Below are 18,426 nucleotides of genomic sequence, written 5' to 3'. Positions count from 1 at the left end.
TCTTTGGATTCCAAAATGTTAGAAGGAACATGGAAAATAGAGTTTTAGGCAAAAGCCTCAATGTAATTATATGGACTCTTGTTTATAAACCTTATCTGTGCTCCAAGGGCCACAAATCAAGGGAGGTTTTTATCTGGAAAGGTTTCAAGATCACTTCTCCACCACTCTCTACTCAATTTCCATTTATGTACTTCATATGACTTTAATATAATTATACAGGCATACCTCATTTTATTGCACTTCGCTTTACTGCACTTCACAGATATTGCACTTTTTACAAATTGAATGTTAATGGCAACCCTGCATCTAGCAAGGTTATTGGTGCCATTTTTCCAATAGCATTTTCTCACTTTGTGTCTCTGTGTCATATTTTGGTAATTCTTGCGATATTTCAAACCCTCCACCAGCAAAAAAAATCACGACCTGAAGGCTCAGATGATGACTGGCATTTTTTTTAGCAATAAAGTACTTTTTAATTAAGGCATGTACATTTTCTTAGACATAATGCTATTGGACACTTAAAAGACTACAGTATAGTATAAACGTAACTTTTATATGCACTGGGAAACCAAAAAAATTCATGTGACTCGCTTTTTTGCAATGGTCTGGAAACGAACCCATGGTATCTCCAAACTATATAGCCTGTACCTTTCTTATATAATATGGAAATTAAACACTTGTCCTTAAAGGTTTGAAAAGTTTAGGATTTAACCTTTTTGGTAACTTTTTTCTTTTGTGAAAGAATACAGGGATGAAAATTTCTTCCTTCTAAATTCAACTGCAAACCCCAAACTGCAAAAACATTGCAAACTTTTTTAAAAAAATACACCTAAGGGGAAGAAAAATGAAGACAAAAAAATCTAGTTTAACAACAAAGATTCAATAAATTAATATTTCCAATTTAGTTTAAAACTATATGTAAGTTTTCTATGGAGTACTATGATGGCATCCCCAAGCTCCTATTGATAAAGGTGAGTTACACAATCCTCAAGAGAAAGCAAACTCAACTTGCCAGAATTATTTGTTTGTCTTAAACTTACTATGCACTCCAATGTGTCCAACAGTATGCTAGGCTCTATGGGGCAATATGTAAGAAATAGTTTCTGACTTTGTCTTAGATTTTTCTATTTGGGGAGTTAGATTACACACATACACACATACACACAACTTGTGTACACATACAGTCATACACAACTCCCCCCGCCCACCACCAGAATTTAGTAAGTAATGTAAGAGAGGCTTCTATACTATTTAGGAAAAACACAATCCTGTGTCTCTTCTTTACTCTCACACTACTACCACACTCTCGACACTTCTGACACCAGGTGTGTGGATTTTCCACACATCAAGCAATTCTGCAACACCGGCTAGGTGTCCTACAATACAGTTCAGTTCTGACACTGTCTACCTGGAGTTAGTGAAAGATCCCACAGGCTAAGGATTCAGTCTTACAAGACTGCCCCAGTTCAGATGACAATCTCAAGTCCCAGGTTGTCACCTGTACTTCTAGTTGACCAGCTATAAATTGGGGTTCCCATGACCCCACCCGGGGCTTGATGATTTGCTAGACCAGCTCACAGAATTCCGGGTAACACTTACTTACATTTACTGATTTATTAAAAAGGATATAATAAAGGATACAGATGAACAGCCAGATGTAGAGACACACAGGGCAAGGTATGTGGGAAGGGGCACAGAGCTTCCACGCCCTTTCCAAGCAAGTCATCTCCCAGCACCTCCTCATGTTCACCAACCCCAAAGCTCTCCAAATCCTGTACTTCTGAAATTTTTATGGAAGCTTCATCACATTCTCATGACCGATCATTAACTGAGTCTCCAGTCCCTCTCCCCCTTTCCCAGAGGATGGGAGGTGGGGCAGAAAGTTCCAGACTTCTAATCATGGCTTAGTCTTTCTGGTGACCATCCCCATCCTGAAGCTACCCAGGAGCCCACTAAGAGCTGCATCATTAGAACAAAAGACATGCCTATCACTCAGGAAATTCCAAGGGGTTTAGGAGCTCTGAGTCAGGAACTGGGGTCAAAGACCAAATACTAGAACAAAAGATGCTCCTGGTGCTCTTACCACTCAGGAGATTACAAGGGTTTTAGGAGCTCTGTGCCAAGAACAGGCTGTAGAGACTAATATATATGTTTCCTATTATTTCACATATACTTTCAGACTATTGTCAAGTATGAGACTTCGTAAAACTTGTTTGTGATCTCTAAAGCAATTATAAGAAATGGTAATGTGAAGCCTGTTTTACAAAAGAGTAAAGAATATGAATCTTTTGACACGTAAAAATATTATATGTGAAAAGAGAAATTAATAGAAGATAAAGTAGTCTTCTTTCACTACAGAAGAACTTAGAAAATACTGAAAAATATGACTGGACAAGTTCTTGAAATGAGTTACCAAAGTGAATCATTTGGGTTTATATTCTGGCATAATAAATCAACACTAAAACTTTAGCTTATATAGAAAAATAATTTTGGTTATACTAGTCCACTGATTAGAAACAGTCACCTATGAAGTCTTTATACATTTATACATTGGATGATTTATAGCTTAAACTGTTCAATTAAACAAGTATTGATGAAATATTATGCTGTGAACCATGGAATACAAAGATGAATAAGATGTGGTTCCTGGTTTCATAGCATTTACAGTCTAGATGGGAGTGAGGCACATAAGTAGAATGATAAGATGATTATTAAAGAACCTATTAGGATGTATTTGATACTTTTCAAATAATACAATTAACTAAAATTGGCGCATGGGGAGGATACGGGAGCGTTACAAAAGGATGTGGCATTCAATTGAGATTTTGCTGACAATCAGGCTAAGGGAATAGCTGCAAAAGGACACAGGAAAAACCAGTGTGTAAAGAGCTGTATGAGGAGAGTGGTAAGCAGATTCCTCATGCCTGTCTGCAGTGTATAGTATGTGGAGAGTTAAAGTTGGTAATGAGCTGGTCTGGGGTCCAAGAAATTTTTACTTAATTCTGAGGATTCTGGGAAAGATTCTAAGAAGAAAAGTAACAAATGTATCTGTGTTTTAGGAAGATAATTCAGACTAGAGTTTAAAGAATGAACTGGAAAAGTAAAAGCAGAAAGGCTGGCTAGGTAAATACCGAATAGTTTATAGACAAGCACTACTAGGGCCTCAAATAGGTCAGTGGGGAAAGAAGTGAGACCCAGCAAGGAAATAAAATGGACAGCTCTTGAAAACTGAGAGACTGGCTAAGTATCATGGTATTCGGAATACAAATGAGAAACAAAGAAGGCTTGAGATCAGCTAAGCTTAATTGTTACTGGAACAAGATACATAACTAAATTTAAAAGAGATAAGCTCTATCCAATCTATGTACTACTTAGAAATGATAAATGAAATACATTCAATGTGCATGCTACTGTTCATTCTTTGAATAAAAGGCCAATATTTATTACTTAAAAGGTATGCAGAGAAACAAATACACTAAACTCAATATGCCTCTGAAAGCAGGGGTCTTTTAGAAAATCAGTTTCTACTACTTAAAAAAGTTCTTAATAAAACGCTCTCTATTGCAGGTGAGAAACCTGTTCCAGTACATGAAAACAAGCATATGAATGCTTCCTTATTTTTAGCCATTTTCTAACTCACTTTACTTTAAAGCTACTTGTTCAGCTTACTCAGTTCTGAATTATAACTTGATGAAAAGAGAGAAATGATAACACTCCTTAGAGAGGTTTTGTTGTTGTTGCCATTCAGCATAACGTAATTTATACGCTACACAAGGAGATTTGGAGCACTGCAATACAATATTCCCTGATCTCCTGGGGATACATGGCATGGGTAGGGAGAAAAATAAATAGAAGCCTTTATGGTATTCTTTTAATCTACTGAGGTTTCACATTTCATCTACAGTACATTCCAGGGAAGTGGGGAGAATCTCAACCTTGAATGTTGTTGAATAACTCCTTGCTGAATTCTACTGTAATGAAAGGTCAGCATTCCTGTGGTGCTAACCACCAGTAGTTTTGTTTATTTCATGTGTATTAAGCTTCCCTCAGGTAATCCAAGATGTTAATGTAGGAAAGAACCTCGTCAAGATGGAAATGTGGGGGAAAAAGTGATTGTCATTCGAAACAAATTTTAGCCTTATTTCAAAACTATTGTTTTAAATAGAAGAAAAAGGACTTATTAAATATAAATATTAAAAAATTTAAGTACAGGACAAATATTAATTCAGTTATCCTAATTATTTTGGTCTATAATTTTAATCACTGGGAGGTGATTTAAAACAAAACATGGTTTGCCCCTGAAAATTTTAAATACAAATATGTCTAAATAAAAGGCCATTCTAAAACAAATGTAGGCACTTAGAGCATACGTATATAATAACTAGCCAAATGCAAATCAGTCTAGTCATTTTATAATAAAAATTAAGTTATTCACACAAATAGTCCATTATCAGGCAACTGCTTTATTTAACTTCTGACCCTATATAAGCATTTAATAATGATCTAAGAAAAAAATCAGCTAGTCTCAGTATAAACAAGATGGTGTACAAGCTTCTTTCAAAGAAAATTAGGATTACAATGCTCTTCTAAATAAGATAAGAACACAAAACACTAACATTTCATCTCTGATTAGTGATTTTTTAAAAAAGATCACTATAAAGCAAAAGGAAAGCACGTGTTCAGGTTAGGTGTTACAACAAGTTAAAGCTAGATACAGTGTTTTATTTGTTAACTCCTTTTTCCAAAATATATTTTTTTACATAATGGCAGGAACACAGATTAATAACAAAGATTGACAGATGGAAAAAATTACTTGCTCTGAAACAGGGAAGAGATGGCAAGTATATTTGGCTCATGTGCCTAAAACTATTACACATGGGAGAGAGGACTTTCTTATCAATCCGTTTTAGATGTCTGCCTCCTAGACCTAAACAAAGTTGGTGGCAGAAAAACATCTCAAGCTGGTCATTTTTTAGGGCAGAGCAAGAGCCTTTAAAGAAAGAGAACAAAACTGCCTGGTGATAGCTTGTCAAGACCATACCCTGGGAACTTCCTCCACTGTCAATCTACAAGCTATATCTGAACCAAGAGGCCTGATGTTGTCCAGATCTTGGATTTTCTGTCAAAGGCTTTTTAAAGAGGCACACGTAAGAAACAGAGAACGTACATCGGCAGATAACAGTATTACCAAGGCTGTCAAGGTGATCTGTTTGGTGTTTTTCTACATTCTGCTATTATGCTTCATTGCATTAAATCAGCTTAGAAGATAAATAAACAGCTTTTCATATTTCCTTTGCTGTTGGAAGCTTGACAAGAGACAGTCATCCCTTCCCCCCACGCCCCCACTGCTGTAATTCTCCTACCTGTAGCATGCCTTGACCATTTCCTTCTATGGTACCTTCGTAAGTGACATGCAATCGAGTCAGGAGTTTTTCACATCTACGATTTAAAAAGATATGTCCTTATTTATTTTTTTAATGGTAAGTATTTCACTACAGAAAAGTCTGAAAATACAGATTAACTATAAAAGAAAAATTGAAACTATTCCAAATCTCAAAAGTCAGAAATATATGCTTATTTACTCTTAACATTCTTGGGATAGTCTCCCCAAATTTTTCTTATTCACATAAATAAATATACACATTTAAATTAAAATGGGATAACATACTGTTTTGAAAATTGTTTTGCCCTTACAAAATATCAGTTTCTCCTTTTTTAAAAATATTTTTTATTTTTTATACACTTTTTAAAGGTTACTTTCCATTTACAGTTATTACAAAATATGGGCTACATTCCCCATGTTGTACAATACATCCTTGAGCCTATCTAACACCCAACAGTGTGTACCTCCCACTGCTCCACACCCACCACCACCGGTAACCACTCGTTTGTTCCCTGTATCTGTGAGTATCCTTCTTGTTATACCCAGTAGTTTGTTGTACTTTTTAGATTCCACATGTAAGTGATATCATACAGTATTTGTCTTTCTCTGACTTCTTCCACTTAGAATAATGCCCTCCCAGTCCATCCATGTTGATGTAAATGGCAAAATTTTGTTCTTTTTTATGGCCGAGTAGTATTCCACTGTACATATATACCACATCTTCTTTATCCATTCATCTGTTGATGGACACTTAGGTTGCTTCCATATCTTGGCAACTATAAATAATGCTGCTAAGAACATTGGGGTGCATGTATCTTTTCGAATTATTTTTTGGATATATGCCCAGGCGTGGAATTACTGGGTCATATGGTAGTTCTATTTTCAGTTTTTTGAGAAACCTCCATACTGTTTTCCATAGTGGCTGCACCAGTTTAAGTTTCTCCTCTTTAAAAGGTGAAAAACTTCTCAAAATATTTTAAAAAATTAAGATCTATGAAATTTTATTATTATGCTAGAGTTGGCAACCTAAGGAAAAATATAGAAAAATTTGACAAAAAGGTATATATGATTCTCAGAGGGGCTCTATTTTCACTAGTTTGGAAACCGTGTATGTGTGGGGGGTGTCTTGATGAAAATACATGCTACAGAAATCCTGATCTATGGTATTTTCATATTAATAAAATTGATAGATAAGTCTAGTACCTGTAAGTCACAATTATTTTCTTTCCTTTTCATAAACCATGGTCACTGAGGTGTTTATGGGGTTCAGATAAACTACCCCCAAATTTGGCATCTTGGCATACTGAATATTTTAAGCTGAAGAAGTTTGAGAAAATGGCAGAAGCAGAAAGGTCACTCTGACCTCCTCCCCCTCTCACCTTTCTTACCTGCAACAAGCCATAAAACCCTCACATGAGGGACCCTACCTATGCCTGGAGGAAAGGAGCATTATTATCTCTGCAGACAAAGAGATGCCAAGAAGAATTCCAACAAGCAGAACTTGCTGTTTCCCCCAGTTTACTTCAATCACCTCATACTCTTTTTACATATCATATTCCTCCATGACTGTCTATACTTCATCAAACCTAGCATAAAAGTACATACATCTGTTTCTTTGGGTCTTCATTTCCGCATAAAGGCTCCTGTATCATGCAAAACTTATATAAAATAAATTTGTATGCTTTTCTCCTGTTAATCTTTCTCAGTTTAATTTTAATACCCAGCCAGGGACCCTAAGAGGATTGAGGAAAAACTTTTTCCTGCCCTACAGTGTTTACCTGCTTAAATCATATTAAAAAAACAATTCCTTTTTGTTAATAGCAGTTGATGATGACATTTTTCCTTAGATTTTTTACTCCTGATTACTTACTGAATAAAAATAAATAAATTATAATAGAATGTAATAGATAGTAAACCCCTAACTTATACAGAGTGGCATGAATTTTTGGAGGAAGGAGAATTATATATTTTTTAAAACAATTATATTAAAAAAAAAATTTAGCTGGGAAGCACTATTTATTTATTGGGATTTGCTTTTATCCTGGTATCAGTGAGTCCAAATACATTTCTGGTAAAGCTCCAGTCCAACAGACTGACCTTACTCAGAAGGTAAAATAATTCAGTACAGATTCTGTTCTAAAAGCTTCATTTGTATTAACTTATTTAATCTTCACAACATCCCTTTTACTATCTCCTTTTACAGATGGGAAAATAAAGCACAAAAAGCATTTAAGTAACTTGTCCAAGACTAGTAAATGAAGCAACAAAGATTTGAACCCAGAAAGCCTAAGGTAATGGTTCAAGCTCTAAACTAGTAAGCTATGTTTTTAGAAAAATTACTTTCCAAATCTCTTGGAGAAAGTTAGTACCATAAGTTTGATTATTTTTAACTTCCCTTTTTTGCAGGGTCCTACTTTCCTAGCTATTTTATTCCAAGGGAGACTACCTGTGAGGATACTACTGAAAAGATAAAGAAGCATGATCCAGAAATCTCATCTGCTGTCAACTATTCTCTGTGACTGTAGTTGTCACCTTATAGTATACTTCTCAAAATTATGAATTGCTAGAAACTATTTTTTTAAAATAAGCATCCTCCAACTTCCTAATAGGTTTCCCCTTCTGGGCCCAGCAAATTCTTCATACCACTGCCCCAGGAATCAAAGACAGATTATTCTGGTTCTCTGTGATTAACTAAGCCTGGCTAAGGTATTTATTGATAGTCACAGGGTTAACTGTAATGCCAGAATCTTGAAACTCAGAAAAGCCTCTAACTTCCTGGCACCCATTTAGTCCCTTACTCTTGGGAATACCAACAATCCTCATCTCTTCTTCATCCTCTCTCTTTAAGTGAACACATGTTTCTGCTTCTGCGGAATCTGGGAGATGGATTTTAATTGCATTCTGCAACTCACTTAAGAAGCAGCTAAAACAAAAAAGAGATCAATGAAATTTTAAAAAAAAGTATGAAAAGTTTCAAGTTAAATTCTGCCTATCTAGGTTAAGGGGAATATCTTGATCTTATTTGAGTAAAATTATCTTACTGACACAGCAGCCTCACCAATCTCTGCATTTTGACCTATCCCTTCTCTCCCAGATGGTGTACAAATAGGTGTCCTTTCACATTAGTGCCAAATGAACGCCAGATGCAGAGTAGAGATCCTGAGCTGAATTAAAAACAATCCCTCTGAATGATCTATAAAATCTACACAAAAGCAACATGAACAAAAACATCTGTGTTCCTATTAGAGACTAATAGAAGAGCTAAGAAAAGCAACCTTCTGTACTCTAGTCTGGGCAGATAACATAGCAGATTGTTACTTTAGTTCTAGGCACCATATTTTAAGAGGGACCAATGGCCTAGGGTACATCAACAGCAGAGTTAAAGGGTTTACAATCCATATTATATGTGAAACAGAAGAAATGAGTAGTTTAGTATGTACCTGTGTGTATTGTTAGAGGTGGGGGTGGATCAAGAAAGCATTAAAATACATGAAGAAAGGTCAAATGTTAAAGAAAATTAGTTTTATTTATTGTAGCTCCAGAAGGAAGAACGAGGAATGGGATTTGGCGGGGTGGGGAGATTTTTGGAAGACAGACTTTTTTAGTAAATGAAAGTATTAGACAACAACACAAGCAGCCAACAATGGGATAGACTGTGGCCAAACCGTGAATTTCCCATCACCAGGGCTGCCTAGTCTCCATCTGTTATAGGTATTACAGAGCTGATTACTTTTAGTAGGCAGCTGGACCAGATGACTTCCTGGGGTCCCTTTAATTTCTAATATGCCATGATTCCGAAATGCTGTACATGTTCCTCTTCCTTTCTGACTCAATTTTGTTCTTGTTTTTGTCTTTCTTTTGGTTGCTTAATCTTTTATCCATTTCCCTCTGCTAATAATCATCTCAGCCATGCAGTCAGCCTCCTAAAGTAAGTTTGTTTTTCTTTCACCTCACAAATAAACTTCTTTGATGGATGAAAACACAGGAAAGCCATCTAAGCATATGTGCTTTCTCAAGTTAGTTCCTTTAAGAGTGAGTCCCTTTCATCACTAATTCTAAACAAAACAATTACAAACTACGATAAAAATTATTAGAAAATGAAGAGGCACTGATTAACATGAATGCACATCCAAAATATACATTTAGCATGTTTAATCATGTCCTCACATGCACTGAAAAAGTAGATACATTCTTCTCTAAGTGCTTTGGGGATTTGTTCCAGGTTAGAAAATGTGTTGACTATTTCAAGGCACTAAGGAACTCACGTATCTGAATAAACTCAGATTGCTTATTATTCTCCTCAGTATTTGCAGGTAAATAAGAAAAAACCCTAGTAAATTAGCAACTTCCACAAAATTGCCAATAGTACATGTTGACAGCCAAACTTCAAAACTCTTGTCACTCAGACAAATACTAAGTAATTACGATTTACATTTTAGTTTAGTAAAAAAAAAAAGTTCCTAATCTTGTCCTCCAGAAAGAAAAGAGATAAAATACAAACATTAACCATAAAACCAAGGGTAAGGAGGAACATTAAATATTGGTGTTTAGTGTTAGTGTCTTCACACAGAAAACTCCTAAATTCTAAATAGGACTTTGTTTCAGAAGACAAAACTAAGGCAAAAGAGTAGAAGTGAAAGGGTTGCAGACTTTGATTCAAAAGGCATGACCTTTCTAACAATGAGAGCTATCAACTGATCATTTTAAGAAGAAACTCCCTGGTACTAGGGCAATTAGGAGGTTGGGAAACCATCTTTTCAGGGGCTGTAAAATACAATCATCTCATGGTGAAAGAGTCCTTCTAATTCTAAGATTCCAGGATTATTTACATTATTATTACCTTTCCCACTCTGGAAAATCTTCAAGACTCTGTCTTGTAAATGTCACCAACCCAGTAGGTTCTACAAAAGCAATAAAAGAGAAACACACCCAAAATAAGTACTGAGTTTGAAAAGACTATATATATTCAGTAAAAGAATGGGTCTAACACTGCCTGTAAAGCTAATCAGAAAAAACAAAGCCTTGTGCTGGAATACAACAGAAGATTGATTTAAAATCATATTATCCTTACAACAGGAATTCTTTCTACAAAATAGTAAATAAGCCCTCCCTAAGACACAAAACTATACAGAAAACAGCACGACAGTAGGATTTGCGTGCTGGTACTTTTCGGTTAAGTTTTCCAAACTGAATATATTTTTAAAAAATCCTTGGGGGAAAAAAAGATGCATAATGGATATAGCTTATACGACAAAGACAAACTAAATTTTAATTTGTAAACTCCTCAAAAAAAAAAAAGCCTTAACCCTACACCTAAAGACTGGTAAATGTATACACATTTATGTGTTTTATAATAAAATAATATGTCTAAGATTAAAAAAGAAAATTGTTGGCATGTCCTTTGAGGTTGACACAGCTAAACCCAGGGCTTAGACGATATGCAAGTGCTCTATTTAAAGGCACCTTTGCCAGAAGGAGGAATTACTGTATTCTAAGAGGTTAGAGAAGAATGATGACATAGTTTTCCAGTAGCAACAGATATGAGAGGATCAAAATGCAGTAAATTTTAGAGGATAAGATCCTTTTTTGTTAGATTTACTTTTTTTTTTTTTTTAAATAGTGGCAAAAGCAAAAAATAAATCAGCTGGCCAAAAGTAATTTGTTTGATTCAAATCAAAGAACAAACTAAAAAGGCCAGGCCATTTCTGTTTTCTTCTGTTTTAAAAAAAAAAATGCTCTGAAGCAGAGAGAGATATGTCAGGAACTATTAGTGATAATGGTGGTAGAGTCCCAGTGAAAGCTTGGCAATCATTTCATTCCTTCGGATGATTCCACATTTCTCTGCTCTCAGTCACAAGCAGCAACAATTCAAAAATCATATGGAGTAGTTATAGTAGAAAACAGAATTTTGTTAACGTGAGTTACAAAATATTCTTTAGATGTCTAACTTTCTTTAAGACAAATGGATAGCATAGTTAAAATTCACAAGTCAAATAATTCAAACACCAGAGAAGCAATTCTATTAATAGGAAGCTAATGTCTGTGTCATCATTCAATAATTTAGCAGAAAAGTAAGAACATTAAATGTCTCTCATACATACTAGGAGAGACAAAGAGAAATTAAAAAATGAAAATTTCTGGCAAAGCAAGAGAAAAGACAGAAGAATATGGCTCTTTAGATATAATTAATAACAAAAAAAAAACCCTTGAGAACATGCCTACTACCTTTCTTCCATAAAAAGGCACCTTTCACACCAGAATAGGTTATTTTGGTTAATCAAATATTTCCTTTAATAAAATCACAATATATACTGCATATGAGTCATCATTTTTTTTTTTTAAGATCACCCAATTTTATTTTTAAATCTTTTATTTTTTAAAAATTTTTTCACCACACCGTACAGCATGTGGGATCTTAGTTCCCTGACTAGGGGCTGAACCCACACCCCCTGCAATGGAAGTGCACAGTCTTAACCACTGGACCGCCAGGGAAGTCCCAAGCCATCACTTTTTAAATATTCCATTTATAAGATAGTTTTATCTAAAATTATATTGAAAATAATTCAGAAAGCTCTTTAAAATCTTTCAGTCTCAAGAGCCTCACTACAAATATAAAATATATACTGACATCCTTGAAAAGGTGGTCCTGATGAAATTATATTTTATCAATTCTAAAAAGCATATTTTTCATGTATTAAGTTTCGGAAACTAGGACATATCTCACATAGTCAAAGGTATCTAGCTATTGCTACTGGTCTGCATTAAAGCTGAATTTTTCCAGAGAAGATGTGCATCTGCTTCTACCATCATCTGGGGCCACCACCAACCTGAAATCAGTCTGAATTAAATCTTCCGTTGCAGGCTTCTGTGGATCACACTGGTAATATGACTTCAGACCTCAGACTTGCAGCTGCTCGTGGTTCAGATTCTCAGGGAAGATTTTTTGGGTGCCCTCTCTACCTAGGTTGACACTTGCAGTTTCTTTGTTGTCCCCTTTCTGCATGGCCAAGTTAATTTCTCACTTATTCTTAGACTAAGGGTACAGACCTCTGGTATACCAGCTTTGTAAGAGATATCTCCTACAACTCCCCATCTTGAGAGTTTTTTCCTTTGTAGTGGTATCTAACATAATGAAACTTCTTATCATATATCATGTCCTAGAGTTGATGAAATATGGTACTTTAAATAGGTTTCTATAGTTTCTATTCAGTAGACTCTAGAACTTTCTATAGAAAGTAATTATTAAATTGCAAACCTCTTTTATTCTATTTAGTATTTCCTCCTTAAGCCTGTAGCTTTACGTCCTAAAAACCTATAGCATGTCTTACTATATTTCTACAAAGAACCAAATTACCATGTACAGTGAAAAAGAAAATAAAATGTCTAATTACAATTTAGTTTTTCAGCCTAATTCCCAATAGTTATGATGATTTAGGGACTTCCCTGGTGGTCCAGTGGTTAAGACTCCGTGCTCCCAATGCAGGGGCCGTGTTCAACGCTGGTCAGGGAACTAGATCCCGCATGCTGCAGCTAAAGATCCTGCATGCCACAACTAAAGATCCTGCATGCCACAACCAAAGATCCTGCATGCCATAACCAAAGATGCCACGTGCTGCAACTAAAGACCTGGAGCAGTCAAATAAATAAATAAATATTTTTTTAAAAAATATGTATGATGATTTATAAATTTCTAGTTGAAAAAACAAAATTTCAGCTTTTTCTCTCAAAGTATTTAAAATCCTAAAATTTGGAAAGGTAAGTTGGTTTTTAGAGCAGACATGCAGGATTTGACTTCAGGGACACAAAAGTAAACCCTGAATTACTTAGAAACAGTAATGGAATTCATTCTATTTAGATTTAGAATAGCAAAAAACATACTCATCTTTCTAACAAATTAGTACAAATTCTAATTAGGTTTCATGTCTCATAAGCCCCAGTGAGCCTTCACTTTCCTTACTATTTCATTCAGTACAGAGCACAAAACTAAAAATGATAAGCTAAGAAATAACTCCCTGCATGCCGCAACAAAGATCCACGTGCCACAATTAAGACCCGACGCAGCCAAATAAACAAAAACAAACAAAAAAAAAACAAAACAAGAAAAAAAGAGAAATAAACCTCTATCAAAAGAAGCCTATGGGGCTTCCCTGGTGGCGCAGTGGTTGAGAATCTGCCTACCAATGCAGGGGACACGGGTTCGAACCCTGGTCTGGGAAGATCCCACATACCGCGGAGCAACTGGACCCGTGAACCACAACTACTGAGCCTGCACGTCTGGAGCCTGTTCGCAACAACAGAGGCCGCGATAGTGAGAGGCCCGTGCACCGCGATGAAGAGTGGCCCCCGCTCGCCACAACTAGAGAAAACCCTCGCACAGAAACGAAGACCCAACACAGCAAAAATAAATAAATAAATTTATAAAGTTCCTACCAAAATTCTTAAAAAAAAAAAAAAAAAAAAAAAAAAAGAAGCCTATGAATTTTCCCCTTAAATTATCAAAATCCTGATCATTGATTTCTTTCCCCCAAATTTGAACAATGTCCAATAGCAATACATTCAAAAGGAAAAGAATGCCAAGTACACTAGGATGTGAGATTACTTACTAAGGGAAGGATATGAGAAAAATGACCTTAAAATAATTCAGTGATGTATTTTAAGACAATCCCACAACTTCGACAACCAGAACTGAAAAGAACTCATTTCACTTGACCTGTTCTACTTAGCAAAAGCAAACTTTTGAGATGTTCTGGTTTCCTTTATAATTGATTTGCAGGAAAGGCTACCCATGATAATAGCTAACATTTATTAAGCATGTAACTTCTGATTTAATACTTACAACTACCCTATGAGGTAAGTTATCATTATTCTTTTATTTTACAGATGAAGAAACTGAGGCTTAGAGATGTTAAGAAACTTGTCTGTGGGTCTGTGATCACCCAGCTCCTAGGATAAGGGTGGCAACACCCATCTATTATTAGCTGGTCACTACCAGCATTGGCTAGACATTTACCACTACTGCCTCAGGTGCTATGATTAGCCCCTGGGAAAAGAAGATGGCTGAGGTCCAACAGAGGAAGAAAGACAATGTAAACTCTAAGTACAAACACTGTTTTATAAGAACTCTACAAAGGGCATAAAGGAGGCACAAAAGAGAGGGATGGGTAGGAAGGCAATGAACTGGTTAACCTCTGCAAATAAACTAATTGTAATAGTCAATTGTTTCTTTAAATAAAGAATACCTAAAATGTATCTCCCAGTCAATATACTTTCTTTTGAAAGTATTAATTTACTATTTTTATTCATGAACATCCATTAGCGTATGTTACGCTAGTCTAATTTCAGAGTATATAAAACCCACACACATTCATAGCACACATTTACGTATACACACAACAAATGCATAAAATCTAGATATTGAATTATTATTGTTTTAATGTGGTTTGGGCAGGAAAGTGTACTTTAAACACAAAATGTTTTTGACCTGTCTGAACTGTCCCCCTCAGTGACAAAAATTACAGTAAGAATGAAAGGAATGTACTTTTCTCTGTGACTCTTCTAAAGTAGCAGAAGAGTGTTTTAAGCTTCTCTGGTTTCCTTGATGAACGTCCTTCAAACAACCTGAAAGAGATCGAAAATAAAAGAGGGTAAGGATGTTTCTAAATGCCTTAATGATTCACAAAAAACTAAATCTATACTGCTACCAAGTAATAAAAGAAGCAATTTTTCCAGAAGGCAATTCTGTAACGACAGAAAACTGGCAAACTGTTTGGATTCAAACAGCATCTGGAGAGGACTGAGACCAACTAGAACCAGGCTTCTTCAAAGTTGTTCATGTCAGATGGCACTCTCTAACAACAACGTTCCTCCAGTCTATCTTTCTGTGGGGCACCATCTGGTCCCCCAAAGTCAATTAGGCCAGTGAGTTAATGCTTGATCATGGCAAATACTATATATAATTCATAATATTACCAGGTAGTTGAATGATTGAACTAAAATGGTATCTGAAAAAAAATCCGCATGACTGTTTGGGGGTGGGGTGCGGCTAGGACAACAAGCAGGTATGACAAGATACTGGCGGACTGACCAATCCTTGGTGATTAAACACATATACCCTTCGTATGGTAACCAAAACAATGCCTACCCTATGTCATCCAGTTTCCAGCAACCTGGGCTTGCACTACTTAATTTAGTTTTCTTTGAAATGACATGGCATTGTTATTGGTAACTCATAATGCAATTTATCCTGAGGAAAGAAAAGCAAGGCTTTGAAAGCATATGACCTGAGTAAGTAGTTCACCAAAAGATTTCTAACACAAAAGCATGCTTTCAGGCACAAGATCTAGCTTTACAAAGGCATTTAAAAATTGCAAAGAAATTCTGTGGCTATAAACGATGAAGTATTAGTCATCTGCTTCTAGTCATATACTCTTGCTCTAAAACCAGAAACCCTTCAAGTAAGAGTCCACTTTAATAAGTGCCGAAATGGGTAAAATTTTTCATGATTAGAAAAACAAGCTTATGTAACTATGCAGAGAGGGAAAAGTTAATTCTATGAGAAAATCCTATTGAGCAAATGAAATGAATTAGGAAAAGGGAAGGAAATGTAGATTTCAAATGATCCTGTTTCCAATGATTTGAAATTCTTTATTCAGGGTCAATTTCTGAGAAAACAATTTACATGAATACTTATTTCCTGAAAAGAATGTTAAATGTCAGAAAGCATTTTAACGAAATCTGAAATCTAGTTAATGTTTAGAAGTAGTTTGAGTGCCTGTGTGAAAATTTTTTCTCATCTAGAAGACTGTATTTTCTAAAATGTTTATAACAAATACTCTTAAAATCCAGCTGCCTGATGAAAGAAAGAATCTTTGAGAACACAGGTTTCAGTTTGGTTTCTTCTGCAAAATGTCAGCCAGAATAGAGCTTGTTTAAATCAAAATGACAGTCAAAATGAAGAAGCCACTTGGCAGTTTAATTAAACATCCTGTATCAAATAAATATGATTTACCGAATGAATACCTTGGGATCCATTGCAAAATCCCTTTCTAGGTTTACTACTTAGTAGAGGGAATCAGGATAAATATAAAGGCAGCTATCACCTTTTTTTAGAGATAACTGATGTACTTACTATACAACTCAATTAAGGGGAAAAAGTTCCTCTTCCGTAGAACTGTTGCATAGTGAGTGAAAATGGCTATTGCCCTCAAGAAATAATTCCCCCAAACGTAAAAAGCATCCCTAGCTTCAGCATGTGATCATTTATTTATAAAATCACGTAAAAGTTAACATATTTAATAACCATGATGGCAAATTATTAACCTTAGGAGACTCTTGGGACTACATATTTATTACCTTAGCAATATGGACTTTCCTGGAAAGATTATATGGCTGTTATTATCACCCACTACAAATGAGCATTAGTGTTTATTTTACAGATCCAAATCTTATAGGTACAAATTAAGCAGAATCTCAATGCATTCTCTTTCTTCATTGCTCCAAGTCTAATTTCAAATCACTATGCAACCATATATGCTTTCCATCTTCCTGATGGAGAAGTGTGTTGGGGGTGGGGTCTGGGACACAACAGGGGGGTAGAAAATTAGGCAAGATGAAGCAGGTTTAAAACCTTTGCATCAATTCTCAGATTTCACTTTGTAAAATTTTAAAGTACCACGAATAGCCACCTAAATAAAATGAGTTATTCTGGTATGGAAGCAAGTGAAAATAACATAAAAACACAGGCAATCTGCATGAGAGAAAGCCACAAGAGCAATGTACTATCTGAAGGACAGCGTTTGGGGTGGCGGTGGGAGGTTGGGGGGGTGGCGGTGGGAGGTGGGGGGTGGCGGTGGGAGGTGGGGGGGGTGGCGGCGGGAGGGAGATAGACAAAGGGACTGAGGACAGAGCCCGAGAAAGGAAGAGACAGAAAGATGGGGCTGGCAAGACAGAAGAGAAAGAGACAGAAGTTAGGTTGAAGACAGAAGGAGGGTATGAGAGACAGAAACTCGCAGAGAAAGACACTCAGAGAGACAAACAGAAAAAGACAGACACTCAGAGAGAATGAGACCTTCTCATAATAATCAAGCACCATCCAATTTTTTTTAACTCCTCAACATCATTTTTTGTTGTTGTTGTTAATTTAGATTTTCAAGTCCTGGGTGTTTTTTGTTTTTTTTTTGGCCATGCTGCACGGCATGTGGGATCTGTTTCAAGACCATGGATCGAACCCGCACCCCCTGCAGTAGAAGCATGGAGTCTTAACCACTGGACCACCAGGGAAGTCCCTGGATCCCTGGGTATGTATATTTGAAGGCATATTTTGAGTCAGCAGGCGTGCATGTAAACATGCACATAAACTAGGCCATAATAACCCCTCCACACGTAGGGAAGACATTTTAGCATTTAACCAAATGATAATTACAGATTATTAAAGAAAATAAACAGAGAAAGCCAGTTAGGCAACCTCACTCTTGTTCTAAACAAAACTTTTATTTTCAAGGGAATAAGTCAATCAAGGGTCAGCTACTTATTAACTGGTGTTTTTCTTTCCATACATATAAAGAGAAACATAGTTTAATAAAATCTTTCCCTGAATGGAATATTGATAACATTACTAGAATTGGATTCTAGACACACACATACTCCCATGTGATTTCAAGTTAAGGATTAATCCTATTAGTATACAGTAAATCAAACCTAAAGCACTATAACCTCCACTTCAAAGTGGAAGCAAATGATAATCCGGAACCCAGCCAGAAAGTCATTCTTGGCTTTTCTGTGAAGCACTGTGCCATATGGCCCTGACAGCATTTTCAATCCATGGAAGAGACAGATGTAAAAGCCTCCTGGGCTGACCACTGCTGCAACCCACAATTAATCTCTGACCATCAGTTTCTAAGCAATCTCAGAAGCATCGATGCTAATCACATTGGAAGCCTTTATAAGAATGTTTAGGCCCTGAAAGGCAAGCAGGGGAAAAGGTCAGGGGTATTTAACATAACTAAGCAGGGCTGGAAGAACACAACGATAAATAAAAAAGGGAA

At 36.0% G+C, this 18,426-nt stretch overlaps 1 protein-coding gene across 3 annotated transcripts in view; it reads right to left on the bottom strand.

Moving 5' to 3' along the window:
- The window catches only part of PARG (poly(ADP-ribose) glycohydrolase), a 110,143-nt gene that overhangs the window by 31,609 nt on the left and 60,108 nt on the right, over positions 1-18,426 (bottom strand). For all 3 annotated transcript variants that reach the window (XM_059900119.1, XM_059900117.1, XM_059900118.1), the window contains exons 10-12: positions 14,922-15,001; positions 10,224-10,284; positions 5,364-5,439 (exon numbers count right to left, since the gene is read on the bottom strand). In XM_059900119.1, the coding sequence (XP_059756102.1) occupies positions 5,364-5,439; positions 10,224-10,284; positions 14,922-15,001 (217 nt within the window). The remainder of the gene's footprint in view (positions 1-5,363; positions 5,440-10,223; positions 10,285-14,921; positions 15,002-18,426) is intronic.

The sequence above is a fragment of the Balaenoptera ricei genome, chromosome 16 (assembly GCF_028023285.1).
Source record: "Balaenoptera ricei isolate mBalRic1 chromosome 16, mBalRic1.hap2, whole genome shotgun sequence".
In the NCBI taxonomy this organism is placed as follows: domain Eukaryota; kingdom Metazoa; phylum Chordata; class Mammalia; order Artiodactyla; family Balaenopteridae; genus Balaenoptera; species Balaenoptera ricei.
This window is presented reverse-complemented; position numbering and strand designations above follow the sequence as displayed.